At 38.5% G+C, this 22,261-nt stretch overlaps 1 protein-coding gene across 1 annotated transcript in view; it reads right to left on the bottom strand.

The window, feature by feature from the left end:
- Positions 1 to 1,345: 1,345 nt before the first annotated feature.
- Positions 1,346 to 22,261, bottom strand: part of usp43b (ubiquitin specific peptidase 43b) — a 117,845-nt gene continuing 96,929 nt past the window's right edge. Inside the window, exons 16-18 of the mRNA XM_077211926.1 lie at positions 2,288 to 2,352; positions 1,757 to 1,858; positions 1,346 to 1,664 (exon numbers count right to left, since the gene is read on the bottom strand). Of these exons, the coding sequence (XP_077068041.1) occupies positions 1,789 to 1,858; positions 2,288 to 2,352 (135 nt within the window). The 3' untranslated portion in view covers positions 1,346 to 1,664; positions 1,757 to 1,788. The remainder of the gene's footprint in view (positions 1,665 to 1,756; positions 1,859 to 2,287; positions 2,353 to 22,261) is intronic.

Here is a 22,261-nt window from a genome sequence, read left to right as displayed (position 1 = left end):
CTACTGAATTATCTGCCCAGTTGTTATCATTTCGAGTTGACAATCTCATTCGTTTTTCGCAAACCCCCTAGACTTCCAAGCACCGGACATTACGAGTCGTTGGTCGTGCCTTTCAGTCCCACCTTACTGCTTGTTCGCTGCCTGCCCTGACCATCGCCTGTTTTTTTCTTTCATCTGCTGGATTCTCCCTATGTTATTTGACTGTCAATTTGTTACCCATCTCTGCCTGTTTTTTCCCACTCTGTGTGCTCAAATAAAGCTGCAAATGGATCATTACTCAAACGTTTCTGGGTCGGCATCACAAGAATAATATTGTAGCATAATAATATAAAAATACAAAGAAAAGAAAATATATTCCCTTTTTTTGCTATTAATTAAATCATAAAAATAAAAAATAAAAATAAACAATTTGAAAATAATAAAAAATGTGCTCGAAAGAAAAAATGCCTTCCAAAGACATAGCAATAAATGGTCAAATGACTTACTGAGTGATAATTCAAAAAATAAGAATGTATTTGTCAGGAGTATGCAATGTTGCAATCTTGAGAAAACAAGTCTTAAAATTGAAAGGATTTCTGTAAATCCAATGATCAAATGCTTAAAACATGAAATAGTAGTGAAAGATGAAAGTTGTACGGCCATTGTGTGAGTATGTAGTATGTAATCATGTCATCAATAAAGAAGTAACTGTAGTCTGATCAGGAGTATTCTAAAATGTGTAACAATCTAATTACAAGTACTACATTTTAGGAATCTGCTTACGTAATTCTGATTACATGTAATCAGTTACAACTCAGCAAAATAGCTGAACTGCTACACTTTTTATAGCATGACCTACACAGGTCTATGACTGCATGTGTCCACACACATAATTACATGTTGTAACAAACTTCTTGAAATGGAATGACAACTTGAAATCCATTAATACCACCTACATCAATAATTTATCGACTTCCACATAAATAAATCATTTCGTCCACACTCCTGCTCTGCTGCAGATGATGACTGTCAGTGGATGGTATTGACCTTATTATTCTGTCAAACTACTTTTTAATGCGGTTTGACCATGCAGCCCATAAGCAAGAGAATGATCTTAACACCTACTTCAGATATCCTTTGACCGCTTCACTCTTATGAATGTGAACTGAATATTATCATGCAAGAATCATGTCAGTATGAAACTCAATGCATCTTTATTGATTTTATGTCACAGCCTGCGAAAAGAATGAGAATGCGTTTTACCTGTGCCTCAGGTAACACTGCTGTGTCTGAGGAATGTGGATGAACATTTCCATAAATAATTCTTCTGCCGTTTGGAAAGACACCAACAACAGGAGGCAAAGGGTGCCAGAGTCAAATATCTTACTTTATTGTCATGATCTTGCTGTTTTTCAAGAGTACCAGTTTATCAGGACTTCTTCGATTTAGAAGCACAATACCCAGGAGAAGCTCAGAGTTTCTTATTGGATTATGCACCAATTTCCTGTCAATTGTCTTAGAGATTTACAGATGCACATTAACACCAGAACAACAACAACACAATACTGAAGTGCAGAGTCTCCATTCCAGGCCTGAAGTTGACACCATCTTGAAGCAGACAGCTACTATAAGAATAGCAGCAGTCTATTAGAAAATATAGGGCCATGAAGATGGAGGAGAACTATCTAACAGACAGAAAAAAAGAACATATGAGGAATGCTTTCAGAAATGAAATCAGATTTGAGAATATTAAAGTTCTGAGTAAAGGGAAACCCACATCATCCTGGTTGACTTTAACTAAACGCTGAATTAGTATTTCATCAGCGAATCCAATCGCAGGAGGAATGTTTGCCAGGAAGAACACTGCCAAAGCTGTTTTCTGAATGAGGACAGACAAACAGCTTCACTGACTGCACATTCAATTTCCTTCGCACACTCTTTTATGAGTTTCATAATTTGCGATGTCAGTTGAAAAGGAATGCATTACATTATCCTGATGCATCTTAAAGCGACAACCTGAGCTTACTAGAAATTACATATTTTGGTGTTTTCATGAAAACGAATAATGAAATGACCCTTCACAATAAATAATGCTTTACAATGAGCTCTGTTAGAGAGCTACATATGGCAATTTATCAGTTTAATAAAATACCTTACTCACATGTTGAGTAATAAAAACACCGTCTCCACGTTGCTTTTATGTTATTTAAAATCCATCAATTCTCGCCATCTCCGAAAAACCCAAGCCAATGTTGATTCTTGTTTTATTACAAGCTCTGTCTCGTTCTTGTTTTGCCAGCAGACTCACCTCTGTTCGAATGGTTCCCTTGTAAAACTGAAGAAACTGGAAGAACTGGAAGAGAGGGCTACTTTCTGAGAAAACAAAGGAAATAAACATTTGCATGTCATTTAGCAACTCTCTTGCTATATTACCATCCCCATTCGAGACATGAACACAATTGAGTTGATCACCTCCCAATTCACACATCATTCCCTTCACAAATCCCTACCTGAATTTCACCCAAAAATCTATGTTTTAATATGAACAATTATCATACAGTATTATACATGTTTGGCATCATTTGAAATGTCTCAGTGCGACTACAAAGGTCTCATTCCCACAGAAGTAAACCAAAAAGGTAATAAGGTGTGGAGAGTTTAGAGAAATCTTGTTAACGGCTGTGGGTGTGCCCCCATGTAAATCTACTTCTGTCCACATTAAGTCTGGGACGGTGATTGATGCAAATTCCCACTGTGAACTCATGTTTACATTTGAAAAGAGGTTTCTGCCTTGGTCTGAGTATTTAGGAAGATTCTGAAGTAAGCTCGTGGCGATTTGTACCTCAACTGCAGTGTATGTAGGCCCTCCGCATCATGTATGGTTCGCATCCTCTCTCTTTATTCCAGAGCATTTGATGTTTTGTATTTATTATCTCTGAACTGATTATGAAATCGGCATGATACATTTACCTGACATAATAAATTGTTACATTTGATTTTATTCAGACTGACTCTGAAATTGTTTTCCCAAGTAGATTAAACGGATTTGTATTGTAGGATTACAAATTTTATTTAAATGTTTAATTTTGATTTCCAATACAATTGTATTTTATATTGAGACAGTTTATAAATGATGAGACCAGGAAATCTCTGCAAACGGTAGGGATTCCCAGCGGGATATTCCTGACTGTCCCGTCTCAGAACGAGAGGGCTAGGCTTTTCCTGTTCTCGTTGTTTACCGGGTGAAGACTCATGCTGAACAAGTTTGAACACCTGCTATTTTATTACTGAGACCGTTTGTCTTGGAGTTCTTGTCTCAGTGCGAGAAGTCCTGCACCGTTCTGTTCTCATGTCTCAGCTCATTTACATGCTTTGTTCATCACAATGTAATCCCTCCCCCTTGAAATGTATATAAACTACAATGTAAAGTTCCCTTAGTTAGACTTGACTTGACTTGGGTAAGATTTTGGACCAAGCTGACTACAGCAAATAAAGAATCCTGCTTAAAAGATACCCTAAGTCTCCTGGTTTTCGCTTCTGAGTTTTTCTACCCTTAAGAAGAAGAAGGTTTACAACAGATGGTGCCCTGTGACCTGGATGGAGAAACTGAAACTCAACAAAGAATGAACTTTTCAAAGCTCAAAGATCTCAACAAAGCTGACTAAGTCTCCAGACTGGATTTTGAAACATCCAGCTAAACAAAGATTGCCAGACTGAATCGTTCCAGCTTTCTCCAGATTGAAAACTTCAAGCTGAACCAAGATTTCCAGGCGGAATCTTTCTATACAACAAAAATGTGGTGAGTTTCACTCCATTCAAAGAACCGTTGAAAAACCAGTAAAAAATATGCAGAGAAGAAGTTAACAGACAGCAGTAAGTTCTTGTTAACTAAAGTTATCCTCTAAAGTTGCTTTTAGAGATGAAATGTATCCTCTGTTTTTCAGGCAGGGAAGATTAATGTACATGTTAATACTGTTTACCCTCTGCTTTGCCAGGGAAGTGTTTTATCCTCTATAAAGTTAGGGAAGATTAGCATCAAGTGCTAATATATTGTACCCTCTGTTTTCAGCAAGGGAAGATTAACGTACATGTTAATATTGTTTTATCCTCTGCTTTTCCTGGGAAGTGGCAAAAGTTTTTTTCAGGCAGGGAAGATTTTAGCATAAATTGCTAGTTTTTTGTGTATCCTTTGCTTTAGGCAGAGAAGGTTAGCATTAACAACAGTAATCTGTGTTAACAAGTGTACCCTCTGTGGATCAGAGAAGTTTTAGTGTCTGTTTGTTTTCGAAACAAAGAAAACTCACAACAATGTTTAGAAGGAATGCTAGACTAATCCCCACAACTGAAAAAGGTGGTCTTGCTACTCCTTTATGGACAGACAGTGAGTTCAGGTCATTGTTAGGGGAGCAGATGGACTCCATAGTGACTGAGTTAGTCAGATTGGATTTGAGAAAGAAATTTGGTATTTACCCAGAAAAAGTATGGTCTATTGAAGAATGCAAGAAGGTGTTGGGTGCATGTATCAGGAAGAGAAACATAAAAGGCATTATTTTCTGTCACATGGAATTTAGCTTATCCTTGGAATTTAGCTTACACAAGAACAAGCTAGGTGTATAGCTAAATTAAAAGAACAGAACAAACAATTGCACACTAAGGTGGGCCATAACAAGACCTCAACCAAATGTGACTCAGAAGACCAACAGTCAGATGAAACTTATCTTGACTTGCAAGCATTCTTTGAAACAGATGTAGACATCCCATCAGTAACTGATAAGCCTGTAGATTCAGTAAAGGTATGTGTCGCAAGAAGATCTCAGGGAATTGAGGGAACTGAAAATGTTCCTCCCAATTCTTCTGTTGTCCAAAACCAAACTGTTGCCAAAGCACTCGGACCTAGAGACATAGAAAGACTATCCCAAAGCTTACCTTCAGTACGCACAGAATTTTCTGAATTTAGAAGGGCATTGATCAGTAAAATACGTCTTTACAACATGTCGTTGGCAGAAGTCACACAGCTGATGTCATAAATTCTAACTGAATCTGAATTCAACAGTTTTGAGTCTGCTGTTACTTCTGAACTACAACATGCCAGAAAAGATGAATTGAGAGAGGGAGTTCTGAAAGCATTAAAGAACATTGTTGGACCAAGCATGGACTGGTCAAAGATCACTAGTTGTTTACAGAAGAAGGGTGAAACTCTTTGTGAGTACACAGAAAGGTTTTGTCAGTCAGCGGCCGCACACAGCGGGATAGCTGACACTTCAGAGAAGGTTCTAGGTGACAGTGGTCCCCTAGTTCTCACATGGTTTGATAGCCTCTTGTCAGAGCATAGAAAAGCATTGCCTTTCTTAGAAGTCACATGGTCCGCTAGAACCCTGCAAAGTAACCTAGACAGGTTAGCTCCTTGGGAAAGAGATTCTGATGTCAAGGCAAGAGTAAAAATTGCAGCAGCATCCTTTAAGGTCAACACAGAAAATCAACAGAAACGCAAATGTCCTAAGAGAGAGGGCAGCAGTTGTTATAACTGTCGTAAACATGGACATTGGGGAAAAGAGTATAGGAAAAACAAAAAGAACTTTAAACAAGTTAACAATTTTACTCAGCTCCTACTCAGTCTGCTTGCTACTCTGAAACAGCCCCTCCCCTCATCATTAAACTGGGGCAGCTGGTTGATGTGTTAACCATTTGGGCTGTGAGTGCTTAATTTCCCCAGTAACTTACAACAGAGATAAAATACTTATTTTTGTTTAATAGAACAAAAGGAAAGTGACTGTCTCAGCCTTCCTTTGGGGGACACTAGTTAAGTAGACTCACAGCCTTAAATGTTATGCTACAGCACAGGCCCTTCATCAGTAATGGTGTTAGGTCAGACTGTAAATGTAAAATGCCTTCATGCAGTTTCCACACTGATGAATGAAACAAGTCACTTCTGTAACCTCCTCCCGTTTAGGAAATTGGTTAACTACCTCCACAGCCCCGAACATTGTTTTGAAACGTGCACCTGTCACAAACCCATCCTCATGTATGATGTCTGCAATGACTGAATTTGTGTTAGAGGCTAAAGGAGAAATGACTCATGATTGTGTTACGCTTACATACACACCTTCGAGGGAAGTAAAAGAAACTCCCATAGAGAATTCAGGATTTGAGTTGTTTGTTGACGGTTCAGCTCAAGTAATTGAAAGTAATTCAGAAACAAGCCATTAGAGTGGCATGGACCACATTAAGTGATGTTGATTACAGCAGCTGCAGGATTGTGTCAGGGAAGGAAAAACCTGGACTAATGTCACACTGTAAAGTGTTCCCCCATCTACAGGGATAGGTTAGGACACGGAACCAGTGAGGAGCCCCGAGAAGAACCGAACGCAACAGGCTTCGGAGGTTAACCCTGGAGTGAAGACTTCCCTCATAGGCCCTATCCTAGTCCATCCTTACCTCACTGTTCCTTAGGTGTCAAAGGAATTAAGAAATAGGGAAAGAGGGAACAACAATAGCAGACTCAGAAAAGTTTACAACCCTAGTGTTTGAACAAATACTGCTCCACTGTCTAGCAGACTCAGAAAAAGTTCACAATCCTAGTGTTTGAACAAATACTGCTCCACTGTCTAGCAGACTCAGAAAAAGTACACAATCCTAGTGTGTGAACAAATACTGCTCCACTGTCTAGCAGACTCAGAAAAAGTACACAATCCTAGTGTGTGAACAAAAAAACTGCTCTCCTGTCTTTTGTTTTCTTTCTTACTCTGTGCAGATACCAATGATGACTGTCCGGGACCCATACACACCGACCTCGTCATCTGCGTATGAAGCCACAAGAAAACCTCAAGAAAACGACTAGACCCACTGCCGAACCAACTATCACGAAAGAAAAAAATACACAACGCAGAGACTCACATACGAAACCTTCAGTCATCGATCAACATGATCAAGATTTTCGTACCAGTAACATCACAGACACTCTCGCTTCGCACAAGATAATGATCTTACAGAACAGAGTGGCCTTGCATCCCTATTAGCAACGCAAGGAGGAGCCTGCACCATCATTGGACCTGAGTGCTGCACCGGGTTTTAATGGATCCAACAGAGAACTTGAACAAAATCCAACAAGACATTCTTGATCTTTCAGCAAAATAACTCGAGATGACTGAAGATAATACTTCATGGTTCGGAAACTTGTTAGGTAAACTGTGGATATGAATAAAGGAAATGGCAATTCTGCTGTTGTTTCTTGTACTAGCGTACTATCTATGCGTCCACAGTATCAAGTGTTTCATTCAACAAATGACTCACGCCCCTCACAAAAAAATGACAGTTCCAAACAGAAAAGACTATTACTTAAGAACTACACGGACCCTAAAATTGCATGTTTGTTTCTGTGTAAGCATGGAATTGCAGAAAAGCAAACACAGAACATGCGTTATATGCCTGTAACGATCACAAGTTACAAGAATGAACGTTTAAGTGTTTAAATTTGTATTTTGTGAGAGTTATTTAGAACTCTCAAAGGGGGAAATGTAGGATTACAAATTTTAATTAAATGTTTAATTTTGATTTCCAATACAATAGTATTTTATATTGATAAAGTTTATTAATGATGAGACCAGGAAATCTCTGCAAACGGTAGGGGTTCCCAGCGGGATATTCCTGACTGTCCCGTCTCAGAACGAGAGGGCTAGGCTTTTCCTGTTCTCGTTGTTTACCGGGTGAAGACTCATGCTGAGCAAGTTTGAACACCTGCTATTTTATTACTGAGACCATTTTTCTTGGAGTTCTTTTCTCAGTGCTCTGTTCTCATGTCTCAGCTCATTTACATGCTTTGTTCATCACAATGTAATCCCTCCCCCTTGAAATGTATATAAACTACAATGTAAAGTTCCCTTAGTTAGACTTGACTTGACTTGGGTAAGATTTTGGACGAAGCAGACTACAGCAAATAAAGAATCCTGCTTAAAAGATACCCCTAAGTCTCCTGGTTTTCGCTTCTGAGTTTTTCTAAACTGAAGAAGGAAGAAGTTTACAGCAGTACGTTACCGCAAGTTTTGTGTCAGATTGGTGACTACTAATATTTGGCGTTAATTCAAGTGTACGTGTTTTGCAAAGACAAGAAGTGAATTTACGTTTAGGGCAGCAAAAGTGCTACCTGACCAACCTAAATCTGGGTGTGTCTTACCTCTGTTTTAATTTAATGTTACTTTAGATAAGTGTACGTGGGAAACCACGGCATGGCCCATCCAAAGCTATTTTAAGACAAGTAAAGTTGGTTGACTTATATCTGTAGTAGTGGCCATACCTCTACTGAAGTAAACGTTACTTTAATTTCAAGTGTATGCAATCACAGGGGCTATACCAAAGAATCTTTGATTGTGTAAGCGTGAATGCATGAAAACGATCTCAGGTATATAACAATTGACCCTTCGCGAAGACCCGCCCCCCTTAGTTACTGTCGCTATGTCCGACAAGCTACTTCGATCTCACGCACACACCATATTCTCATGCAGTGAAAAATACATCGCGGATCAGAGAGGAGACTGACAATACGCTGACAGACAGGACAGACCAGGTTACTTTTCGGGTACTTTTGATATTAAACAAAGACTTTGGGTTGCATAATTAATTACTTTCACTGTACTTTTTACCACGGGGAGCTGAAAATAATATGATTTTAAGCTATTTTAAGCAAAGGAATAATTTTAAATACTGAAGGGAAATTCAGTGAAAAGCTATAATTATCCTAGTAATGAATGTTTTATATATATATATATATATATATATATATATATAAACACATATTTGGAAAGCATAACCCATTATATTCCTGCATTTTTCTCTTCTTTGGATTTAATTCGAAGCCGTGACAGAACGACAGACAACAAAAAGACTACAGAAGCACATTTATTGCTCTTGCCCAGGAAGGACTTTCTTTGTTGACTTATTCTTAGTGTTGGCACAGCACTCCTTTCTGTATAATGCCACACTAAAATTGATTTACTGGATGGAAGTGAATTATTATAACCAACTGAGCTGCCAGAATTAAATAACCTACATGGCTTATTCAAGCCAGAGCCCCCCACAGACCCAGAGCTAAAGCCTACTGAGTCTTTAGTACGAAGTAGTACAGTAGGCATGGAGGGAAGTCCCGCCCACACTCCCGCCACTGAAGGTAAACTGCATCAGGCCTCTATTACCCGCCCAGCCTCATTCTCCCATCTCCTCTGCCTGCACCATGGACCTCCGGGCCATATCCATCGCTGCTGTTCGGATCTTTGACTCCACCCTGGCTTCTCCCACCATCGGTTCTGCCTCGACCCTTTGTCTTGGCTGTGCTCCAAGTCGTCAGCTTTCTCCTCCCTCCATAATCTCCCCCTGGCTCCTTCCTCCATCATCTCCGCCATGTGGTTTCCATCTGCTGGCTCCGTTTCCTTCGGTCTCTTTGTCTGGACTTTCTTTATATTTGTTAGTTGGCCCTTATGGGAGGGGGATGTAATGAGTCATGTTCAAGTCTTTTAGTTCGTTTGTGTTTTAGTTTGGTTTTACCCGTTCCTGTTTTGCCTGTTTTCTCATTCATTGTTAGTTGCCTATTGCTAAATCAAGTTACACACCTGTTCTATGTTATATTGATTAGATCCTTGTGTATAAGCCCTTAGTCTTCTGTTAATGTTGTTGTGTTAATGTTTATGTGTAGTTGCTTTGTTAATTCTCAGAGTTCATTAAAGTCTTCGATATCCTGTTTTACTCTTTGTATTTAACTTCACAGCATTTTGATAATCTCCAAATAATATGTCATAAGATGGTATTTAAATACTTAGTTTTATTATAAAACTGTATTGTGGGGGGCAAAATATAATGCAATACAATACAATGATGATAGAGAGACGGACAAATAAACATGATCATATTTAATATTTTAATATAGTTTAATTTCATGTAATAATTTCAGTTAATCTCCAAATTAATGTAGAAGCAACATAAAGACACTATATTTTAAATAGTTGTTTAATGGCAAATGTTTACGAATAAAGGCCAGTACCACTGATTCTAATGCATGCAGCTACTGATGTCTCGATGATGTCTCGATGTCTCCCCCAATTTAAAAAAATAATTCTAGCCATTCAACATTACAGTGAAAGTGAAATTAAAACAATCTTCACATAGGCCTAAACCCATAATAAATGTCATTACCTGTGCCCGTTGAAACATACTGAAATTGAATAAAGTTATCAAACAGTCTGCACTGCATACATTATAAAGTAAATATAAACGTATCTTTATTAAAGCTTCAAAAGTTCTTTATTCAGGAGCAGTGAGTAATTTTCATTGTTACCTTGTTCTTTGATCGACTTTACTGACAGATAGAATTAGTGGCTGCTGACAGAGACACGGATCTCACACGCGTCTTATTCTCTTACAACTCTTTACGTTCATTTAAGACTTTATTTAACTCATTTAAGACTGCTTTTATGAGGATACTCGAAAAAACTGACATTTTGACATAAAAGTGTGAGTTCGTTCAAGCGCGAAAGTGAATGGATTCTGGTGCGCTGTCTGTGCGCACGATACTGGCGCGCCGTGTATGTGTGTGTGTGTGTGTGTGTGTGTACACAGGACATTCACAGACAGCGCGTTCCCTTTTTTCTTGTAGCTCATTAAAAGCGTTTGCGTGAATAAGATTGGAAAAAACGGATGCTGCGTTAATTGCGCTAAATATTTTATCGCGTTAAACTGGACAAAAATTAATCGCATGCGCAACGCTAACATTGACAGCACTAGTTTTAAAATGTAATAATTAGGTTTCTTAGTTTATCAGTGTAATTTTCTTCTGTAGGCCTACTACATAGGGTTTTATGTTCTGAATTAGGTTTTATGTTATATCTTATGTTGTTTAATCCATGTTTCAGTCTCGTGTTACATGTTGATGTTTTGTGTTTGTATGCATGACTGTGAACAGCGTATACATATACCTCAGTGTATGGAAAAGTTGTGATGAACTTTGATTCATCATGTGGTTTCCTCTTTACCCCCTGTTATTATGGTGGATGTCAGTTTATGTAAATAGTACATAACAGTTTTTTGTAGCATTGTGGCCTTGCTAATTCAGCAGAAATGGGCTGTTGGATTTACAGGTTTTATTTATTTATTTTTTTTTTTGTGTGTAAATTACAGTTTTAAATTTTAAGTTTTAAAGTTTTTTAAATTCTAAAATTTACATTTTGTTTGTAAATATGTTTACATTTTAACTTATTTTTTTTTTAACAGAATTATTCTGGCAACCACAGTTACCAGTTTATTTAGTAAAAACCAAATTATATATTGACACGACTCTTGTCTCTGAATGCCGCTGTAGACTCTAGTGATTTCAGCTTGAGTGCTTCCCTTCCTCTGAGGAATCGATTAGTGCTTTTTATATAAAGTCACACTTGTTCATAAGGCAATGTGATGTGAACCTTCAGGATCAATAGCATTCTGGGTCAATATGGTTACTCAAGCTTGGAGGTCTTGATCTTGAAATCGGTCAAATACAACAATATTTTGTGGCCATATTTAATGCATCATTATTGCTGTATTAGGTCTGTTTTATGGAATAAGAACATTTAGGATTCAGCAAAGCCCGGGCAGGTTTGATTGAAGAAAGACCGAAAGTTGTTTATCAACAAAACATTTTGACATGAAATCACTTGCTTGACAACAATGATAAATGTTACTTCAGCTCAAATCCAAGAATAAAAACTGCATTTTTCAGCCAGGATCATTCAGCTGATGCAAACAACCTTTACAACCGTAATCAACTATAAGCAAATTCAGTACAAGGTGCCGAAATTATGGAACAACCACTCTCTCTTGATTTATAGGTTTGATGAGACACCTAATTAGTCTCAAAGTGATCCTAAAAATTCTCTAAGGTCATAATCTTATTCTGATCCCATTCTGCCCTTGGGCGAAGCATTGAGCTCAAGGAGGCTTCTCCGTGAATTAAGTGCGTTTCGAAGGAAAAAAAAAACAGCTCATTAAACAACAAAGAGAAGGTCAACTGAGAAATGATAAAAACAACATAATATATTTTTATGTAACGGATCACTGTGCATTAGATTCTTCAGGTCTGGCTTCAGGTCACCAGCTGTCCTATGCTGTAAAACACTGTTTATACCACACAGTTTGTCCTGACCTCTTTACAGCTCCAGCCAATCATCCACAATCTTTTTCAAAAATATTTCAGTCCACAGTGAATTGTATCCTTTTTTCCGTTATTACAGTTAACTACGCGAAGTGATATGGAACTGTAATGCGGTCAAGACCTGCCTGGAACTACTTTAGCCGTGCGTTTCCCTGAAAATAATTGCACACCTTAGAAAGTTCTCAACCAATCAGAATCAAGCATTCAACAGCCCTGTAGTATAAATATATATAACAGCCATACAATGTATTTGGACACCTAAGTCACACTTGACTTAAAATGTATGAATGTCATATTAGATCAATATCAAATTTCCAATTAGATTTTTAATTTGCATATATAATTACAATACAGTTTATTCTGTTGGGTACAGAAATACAGTTTATTCTAAAGAAATATAGAACACTTTTCAAGCTAAACTTTTCACAAAAAAATAAATGTAGGAAAAGAAAAAAGAAAATTCTACTGACCCCAAACTTTTGAAAGATAGTGTATGAATATGAAAACTGACATTAAAGGTGCAGTGTGTAAACATTTTGAGTATCTATTAACAGAAATGCAATATGACATCCATAACTATGTGTTCAGTGGTGTATAAAGAACTTACTTAATAAACCGTAATGTTTTTATTACCTTAGAATGAGGCATTTATATCTACATGGGCGCGGGAATCCCCTTCTATGAAGGTCGACATATTGTGACGTCATGTTTCTACCGTAGCCGACAGCGAACAAACAGCGTTACAGAGCGCGTTTCGTCACTACCTTGAAAGAGAAGCCACAGAAAGCTAGAAGCTAGCCATAAACACCGAGAGTAGTGACTTTTCCCTTGTCAGTGGTGTAAAATATGTAGTTGGATTGTTTCATGTAACTTAATTCTTCTCCCTCGCTGTGTTATGGCTTTGCTATGTGGGGATAAATGTGCTTGTTACGTTCGTGAGACAGCTGATTAGTACTCTTGTCATTGACCGTAAAACAGTTACAGGAATCACCAACCCGTCGATCTTGGAAGCATTTTAAGTCGATCGAGTTTCCAAAATCAGAGAAAAAAGCCTATTGTGTGTAGTAAATGGTGTCTAGGGGATGCGGAGGCGCGCGCTAGACCCCGAAGCCGCCGCCAGGCGCCGCCATTTGCGCCATTTAGAATTTCAGCCGCCGCCAGCCAATAATTTCGTAAGCCAAATTGAGCCGCCATCTGATAAAGTTTGGCTGAGCTGGCTAGAATTATTTGCATCAAATAATAATTCTATCACATAGAGACATACACACACGACACGAATATATAAACAATACACGAGATCTATTTTCCCACTGGATTCATAACAGCACAGTCTTGTGCTCGTTGCTACGATACACAGACTCACAGTGAATTGACGACCAATTAAAATTGCTCGTTTTCCGTACAGAAGAAGCGATGCATTTTTTTCTCGCACTGAGGTGAAATGGCGGAAAGAAGCAAGCAAGGTAATTTTGATCTCACTTCTCACATACTTTGCTAATTCCTACTTACTTTTTTTTTAACTTAGGCCTAGCCAGACTTTTGTTAAATCTTCAGGGCACGGTTGCACAAACACCTGAATCAAAGATATGATGTTATGAACCAAATATTCTGGAACGGAGAGATTTATAGCACTGAACGTGATATTACTGCAGTAACAAACCACCGTTTCCACATTGCTAATTCACGACGCATGCTTCAGTGTACATTGAAGTGAAATGTGCAAAACTTTGTCCAAAATAATACTGATAACAGTGTGTGTTTATATTAAGGCGAGACACGGCAGGCAAAAACATCGTTTTTTTTTTACTGGTCAATTTTGAGATTTTTGGATATTTGTCTTCCATGTCTTCTTACAGACTTGTGGTGAAAAAAAGTCCGAAATACACATTTAGGTCTTTATTTTACTACACTTCGTCTGTTTGCGTCTGTAGATTTCTCATAAATTCAACAAAAGTTTGCGTTCTTAATCAACATAACGTTACTTCTCCGCGATCAGACTACAAAATAAATATGTACATACGTTGTGAAAGTAAAATCTGGTGTTTTCTTTATTACATTGTATTGCATTTTGTAGAAATATAGTGTAAGCCATGCATTGCTTGGAAATATTGAGATCTAGTAAATCAGTATAACATAGACATCTGTAGACATGAAGTGGCAGCTTCAGCCATTTGCAGCTATGAAAAGTTTGGCGGCTGCAGCAGCCATTTAGGTTTTGGCTGAGCCGGCTAGCCAGCCAATAACTTCATCAGCCAGCCATTATTCTCAAAACAAATGGCTTCGGGCTCTAGCACGCGTGCTGTTACAATCACGTCATTTTTGCCGCAAGCACCTTTGGGCTCATGCATGCGTCCAGTATAAACAAGGCTTAACGCTTTAACCAGCTCCGCCACACTAACAGCTCATATTAGCCAGCTAAACTTTTACTACCCTGTTAGCAAAAATATATAGTTGCATAGTTTCATGTGGTTCTTCTCCCTCGCTGTATTATGGGTTTGCAATGTGGGGAGAAATGTGCTGGTTACGTCCGTGAGACAATCAACTAATTACTATTATTATATTATGTATTAAGACCCTTGATCCTCACCTGACTATGGCTTTGTAATCTTTATCCATGATGTGGTTTATAATGGGCTGTGGTACAGAAACTTGGTTTACTCTGGCTATTCTCTGCCGTCTCAGACGACGATGTTTGTCCCGTTTTAGCCACCGTAGCTTCTTCGAAAGGGAGGGGTGAGCAGGGGGCTGAGCCCTTGGTGCAAACTCGCAACCGAACCGCTAGATGTCGCCAAAAGTTACACACTGCACCTTTAAGATTAGTTTGTGAAAAGTCATCAAAAAAACATCTAGAAAAAAATCGAAGTTAGCTCAATTGTTTGCAGATACCACGTGATTTGATATTTTGTGTAATCTTATGAAATAAAATGCAATGACTTTCAGATATTTTTAAGTATGACTTAGTGTCTAAACTTCATCCAAATGCATGTCTGAATATATGTAAGGGAGAAAGAACAGTAATTGAAAACAGTTCTCTGACCTGTCATGAATGAACTCAATTCCCTGGAACAGGAAGCGCTGGGAATATTTCCCACAACATTTTACAACAGCTTCATGATCTCATATGTGGGAATTCAGTTCTTAACATGAACTGTATGCCCTTACTTATCACTCTTCCTTTGTTTCTATTCAGCATTGTTTGTGTGATAAAAGTGTTCTTCTCCCTTCAAAGAGATTTCTTTTTAAACCATGCAGCGTAAAAGAAATTCTGCTCAAGGGCTTTAACTCCTCTAACAGGAGGATTATAATAATCTCTTATTGAAGAATTTATTCTTTCTTCTTTCAAGCTGTGGATGTCCTCGTCCTATTTTCCGCACACTTCACTGGTTTAATAAAAGTTTGATAAAACATAGCTTAAAACGAGTCCCGCTCAAACTTACATTGGATCATGCAGGTACAATGTTGAAAATGAAAGGTCCCATAATGACAGTTTAATTGCTTTGATTTGAAAACGAAAGGCTATATTCACAGCAGGGTCATTACTACTGCCTTTAGCACAAAAATGAATGTGGATTAATATTATTATAATTAATATAAATTAACATATAATACACATTCATTCATGAATATGAGTGCTATTTTTTAATGTGTAGTCTTCAGTGATGCTGAAAGTGCTCAGCCAGCTACCCATCGAGTTGTGTGTGTCATCATCTGACCCAAACATTGGAGTGTCTTTGCTTAACTAAAGCAGAGGCGGCATCTATCTAGGTGAACCAAAAAATGGTGTAATGATTCAGTCCGACAGACAAGACGATGCTCACCCGACTGGCCAATAGGAACATGGCCCCGCCCATGACACAATTTTCACAGTGAAAGCAAAATCCTGACAGGAGAGCAAGAAATTGCATCGAGAAAAAAAGAAAAGCGTTTTGAGATAAACACTTTTTTTTAAGAGAAAATGTTTTCACACTGATAGCAAAAAAAATATATTTGAGATTTTTTTTCAAAGTATTTTGAGAGAGATTTTTTCCCCCAGAAATAATTAAAAAAAAAAAATCACATTTATATTTTTTATGTTCTCTGAGAAAATACTTTCTCTCAAAACTTTTTTTAGTCTCAAATATTTTTTTTTGTTGCTATTGGTATGAAAACTTTTTCTCTCAAATATATTTTTTTTTCTCTCATGAAATGCTTTTTTGCTATCAAGGTGATAACTTTCTCTCAAACTTTTTTTTTTCTCTCAGATCATTTATTTTCTCGCATGTAATAAAGACACAATTCTAGCTACATAGTTAAAGGGTTAGTTCATCCAAAAATGAAAATTCTGTCAGTATTTACTCACCCTCATGTTTTTCCAACCCCGTAAGACCTTCGTTCATCTTCGAAACACGAATTAAGATATTTTTGATGAAATCTGAGAGATGGATCACTCCTCCATAGGCTTCTTCAGGGATTGACATTTGCCAGCCCCAAAAAGTTATTACAGACATCGTTTAAATAGTCCAAGTGACTACAATGGCTCAATCTTAAGTTTATCAAACGACGAGAATACTTTTTGTGCGCAAAAACAAACAAAAATAACGACTTTATTTCAGCTATTCATTTCCTTCTCTGTTGACCTCTAGTCAGTTAACGTAGTGTGATAGCGTAGAGCTACGTCACACGTAGGCTCACTATTGGCCGACGCTGGTCATGTGTGTGATGCGTGTGACGTACAACAACAGAAGCTTACACTATTATACTAGTGAATTGACTCGAGGCCCACAGAGAAAGAAATTAATAGTTGAAATAAAGTCGTTAATTTGGTTTTTTTTTGCGCACAAAAAGTATTCTCGTCGTTTGATAAACTTAAGATTAAGCCACTGTAGTCACTTGGACTATTTTAACGATGTCTTTAATAACTTTTCGGGGCCGGCAAGTAAAATCCCTGAAGAAGCCTATGGACTAGTATGGAGGAGTGATCCAGCTCTCAGATTTCATCAAAAATAGCTTAATTCGTGTTCCGATGATGAACGAAGGTCTTACGGGGTTGGAACAACATGAGGGTGAGTAAATACTGACAGAATTTTCATTTTTGGGTGAACTATCCCTTTAAGGGCTACTTTAATGGTCACTATAAAAGTCATTGTATGGAGGAGATCTCTGAAAGAAAAAAGAACAAGCATGATTTAACTGGTCCGGGTTTGTATGGCCATATCTCACCCAAAATCAGCATCATCAAGGCTTTCTTCTCAACGTTATAGCAAAAGGTTTATTCGAAGGTTTTAAAAACGGTGTACAGTGTGCCTTTCTGGTGGTCATACAAATGCTTTGGATGTACCAAACTGCTGCTTTGTTACACTTGCCGGTTCAATTTTGGTTATGCAACTATCTTTTAATTTCTTGAATTGAGATAACAGATACTGTCAAAAGTGTTTATTTTGCTTATTGTGCTTTATTACTAGTACACGTTAATGAAGTTAATGAAACAAATTAACAAATTAAATCTGTGATCTGGCTATTTTACTACTTATAGCTATGGGCTTCATGAAAAATTATGATAAAACATACATTTGTAGCCAATTAGAGCAAGGAAAACCATGCTGGGATTTGCTCCTTTTGAACCAGATATATGGTTTTCAGCTGAATGAAGTGTCGGACAAATTGCTTGTTTTTGGCAAAAAGCGAATCAAGCTTCCATACTGTTATGGAACATAGACTCTGACATATTACACAGAAAAATGCCTTTTTCTGTCTAACTAGCTAATGTAACCAGACCGAATGTTTTGTAGCATTTTAATGTATTTAAAACAAAAAATAAAGTAATATCACTCACTTTAATGGTCGTAGCTACTGTGCAGTATAGTGCAGTTTTGGGGGATTCATGGCAGGCTATTTATTATTGCCTCAATTTATAATCATTTAAACAAACATTTACATAAAATAGCATTTTTTGCATGAAATATTCAATTTAAAGAAAATCTACACTTTTCAGTTTCATTCATGGGAATATGAAGAATGTGCCATGATTTACTGAAAGATTGCTGCCATCTACTGGAAAACAAAAACTTTTAAAATCAAAATAACATGAATTTTCAACTACTTGATGGCAGCAATTGCTCATGTACTATCACCATGTTTTTCATTTAGATTTGCATATTATAAAATCATTATAACAATAACGTGAAATTTTATTTTGTATTGAAGTATCTTTTTTTTTTGCAATTATGTCAATTATGTGTTGAAAGTGTGGTTCGCCCAGGGCGCCATATGAGCTAGAACCACCACTGCCCGGAAACAGTGAGATATGATGACAGGCAAGCCCGCATTAATGCACGGGCTTACTGGGGCCGAAGCCCCCGGGCCTATGAAGACAAGGTGCCTATCATAAGCCAATAAAAAAATCACATTGTCTTGTAGTTTGTCGAATTTTCTGTCGATCACTTGATATTCATGTTTTTGGCTGCTGATTGATCCAATTTACAAGTGACCCACGTGGAAGCATGATATGACAGCCTATCAGAATGTAGATAAACAGTTGTAGTAGCATGCGTTGTCTCCTCTAGTAGTATATTCAAATCTATTCAAATTTATGCTAGTCGCAGAAGCTAGCGTTTAGCTAAATCAAAATGTCGGGAAAGAAACGTTTGAGAGTGGTGCTAATAAGCGAAAAAAATATTGCGACAGAAAGAAAACAGTGAGAAGGAATTGTTAAAAAAGATTCCAAAGCTGACAGGATTTTTTAAACCTGCAAATGAAGGCGAGTCGAGCTCATTAAGCGGAGCGCCACCGATTAACAGTGGAGAGGACAAGCAAACAGGCGTGGGACCGTTACCTGGAGCCGCTGCAGAGGACGAAGACTGGCTGCGAGCAGAGCCAACTGGGGACTGACAGATCAGAGGACCGTTACCTCACTTACCTGGAAAAGAGGAGGACCAGGTGCGGGAAGAGACCGGTGAAGGGGAGCATACAAGTGGAGGAAACAAGCAGGCAGCAGGGCGCGACCCCTGACCCAGGACTGTGGGGCAGTAACGATATGGACGAACAGGTGCGTGTTTACTGGGCAAAAATGGGACCGGAATTGTGCCAGAACAGAGAGGCTGACCTCTCTGCCTCAGAACGTCAATACAAGCATCAGAGAAGATTTTTCTCCAGAGCACATTTCAAGAGTTCACACTTAGAAATAAGTTAGATAGAATAAATGGTATGCATATTTGCCGTGGTGTCCGGGGAGAGGGCTCCGAGCTCGGATATTTGGCCCGAACCCGGAGTACTCCCCCCGTATTGCTGGTTTAAGAAGTAACCAGGCGAGTGTGAGGAGAGTGGAGGGATGCTTAAAAACTGTCGAAGAACATTGGTGAGTCAAATGAGTGTATATACAGGTCTCCAACTCAAGCTGATTGGATAGACATGTTGATTACTGATTGTCAACAGCTGGTTGGAATGATGTGATAATTGGATCAATTATTTGAACATGCTCCTCCCGAACTTTGTTTAGTGAAACATCATTTCAAGCGCAAGCTTGGTAACGGGGAGTATCTACTCCTCTAGAGTGGCTATGTTATTCACCATCGCAAGGTATGTTTTGCTTTGCATGCAAAATATTCAGCGAGAACAAAGACAAGTCACCATTTGGCAGCCTGGGTTACTCTAATTGGAAGCATGCAAGTGAACTTATAGCAGAACAAAAACTGTGACATGCACAGGAAATCCATGATTGCTTACATCAACCAGACAGCTGACCGCGGGACCGTAGACTCAGAACTCAAAAAACAGTTTAATGATGAGTGTGAATATTGGAAACAGGTTCTACAGAGGGTTGTTGCTGTAGTGAAATATTTGGCAGAGCGGGGGCTTTCTTTTAGAGGTGATAGCCACAGGTTTGGAGACAGCAACAATGGCAACTATTTGGGTAGCATGGAGCTGATCAGTCAGTTTGATCCTTTTTTAAAAGCCCATATTGATAAATATGGAAACGCAGGCAGAGGAAACCCATCCTACCTCTCCCTGCCTGTGTGTGAGGAGTTCATACAGCTGATGGGACAGAAGGTGCTGGATGAAGTCATCAGCAGTGTGAAACTTGCAAAATATTTCTCTGTCAGTGTGGACTCTACTCCAGATATCACTCATGTGGACCAGATGACTTTCATCCTGCGGTACGTATCGCCAGAATATATAGCTCATAGCAGGGCTATTCAATTAGTTTAATTCGAGGGCCGGATTATTAAATTGAAAAGTTGAGCTGGGCCGATGGGTTTAGCTTATTTATTGAAACATAACAGTATCAATAAGTAAGCTAAAGTAAACATAAAAGTATTGTAGGCTATTTACTTGGAAATGTGGTAGCCAACAGTATGCAGAATTATCAGACCATAATACATAACTTATTTACAGCTATGTACAAATATATGAATTATACAAGATCATATATTCAATTGATTATTTTATCAATAATTATTATAGGCTTAAATTAAAATATTCTGACAGTGAGACTTCGTAACCATAGGTAAAACCATGCATGGCTACTCACTCACTACCACTGTATAAAAAATGCCTAAACAGGTAAAAACTATACACACAATTAATTATACATTTCTCTAGCCCCCTAATAAATCTAATGCAATATAAATGACTATAACATAGTATTCAATATAAATATTCCACATTTCTCCCCAAACCATGGTAAATTACTACAGTAGCTACATTCATGGTAAATGTTTGTAAGGGTGGTGATTAGGGATATAGTCTTCTAACTTCGTTCATGGAATGTTTCTGCTATTTACCTCATCAGTCGTGTTGGGAATGTTGAGGCTGTTTCATCCGATTTAAAAGTTAAAATCATTGAGTGATTTTTGGTTTGTAACAGAGAGATGTGTCAGATTGAAACGCTTTTCACTGGATGTCGCAGGCGCAGCAATGTTTAATAATAGTGTCCGGGACCGGGAGTAAACAGCTCCTTTGAGCTTGCGTTCCGTTATCCACTGGGCCGTGCTGCGTAGTTCAAATTTAATTAGTGAAACAATGAAGATGATTCAGTGACAGAACGGTCCGAACGAATCCAAATCGTTTCAGACCGTTATGCAAGCGCGTTTGGCCAATTCATGGAAAGGAAATAATCGAACCAAATGATTAAACCAGGAATGATTGATCGGAAGGATTCGAACGACGAGAAAGAAGTGGAGCAATTCGCTAGTCTGGTGGGCCAGTCGTGTGCAGAGAGAATTCTGCTGCGCTGGTTCAGTCGACAGAAATACGGGACACACACATAATAACTGCTGAAATATTCGGACTGAAAAAAGTGTTTCTCAGGTCAATCGGAACGCCCATGGTACACACACAGTGCGTATAGCTACAGCTGCAGGCGCCACTGCGGTCTCGCGCATATCTAACCAAATTTAGCCGCACCGCCAGGAAAAGAAGAGGAGGGAGGTTGGGGTGGCATCGGGCCATATGGAGATGATTGGCGGGCCGGACCTGGCCCGCGGGCCGCCAATTGAATAGCCCGGGCTTATAGCTATATAATTTTATAGCTGTATAGAGTTAAATTGTTATTGTTAAATTCCTCCCCATTACAAGCCACACCGGAGAAGCGCTGTTCAATTCAGTTATTAGTGTTTTAGTAGAGATGGGGATTGACATTAATAACTGTAGAGGACAGTGTTATGACAATGCAAGCAACATGTCGGGTACCTACAAAGGCTTGCAGGCCCGCATCAAACAGATCAACCCACTGGCAGAGTGGGTGCCCTGTGCAGCGCATACGTTAAACCTGCTGGGGGCTAGCAGCGCAAACTGCTGTGAGGAAACGGAACAGTTTTTCAGTTTTGTGCAGTCTTTGTTTATTTTTTCATCAAAGAGCACTTCACGCTGGCAGGCGATCAAGGCGGGGTTGCAACCACATGATAACAGCAGAATAGAAAATTTAAAAACACTTTCTGATACTAGATGGTCAGTGCACGCTGTAGCAACCAAAGCCCTGTTTCAGAATTACGCGGGTATCCAGCAGTCATTACTGAACGTTGCTTATGATATTGAGCTCTAGAGAGGAAGCCAGAGTACTGCACAAAAAAAAAATTAATAAATTGGAAATTGCATTAATGTGCAACATGTGGAATGCCATTCTTCAACGTTTTCAGG

The sequence above is a fragment of the Siphateles boraxobius genome, unplaced genomic scaffold, assembly GCF_051911475.1.
Source record: "Siphateles boraxobius isolate OS27281-9 unplaced genomic scaffold, OSU_SipBor_1 66, whole genome shotgun sequence".
Classification (NCBI taxonomy): domain Eukaryota; kingdom Metazoa; phylum Chordata; class Actinopteri; order Cypriniformes; family Leuciscidae; genus Siphateles; species Siphateles boraxobius.
The sequence above is the reverse complement of the archived record's forward strand: the minus strand, read 5'-3'. Positions and strand labels throughout refer to the sequence as shown.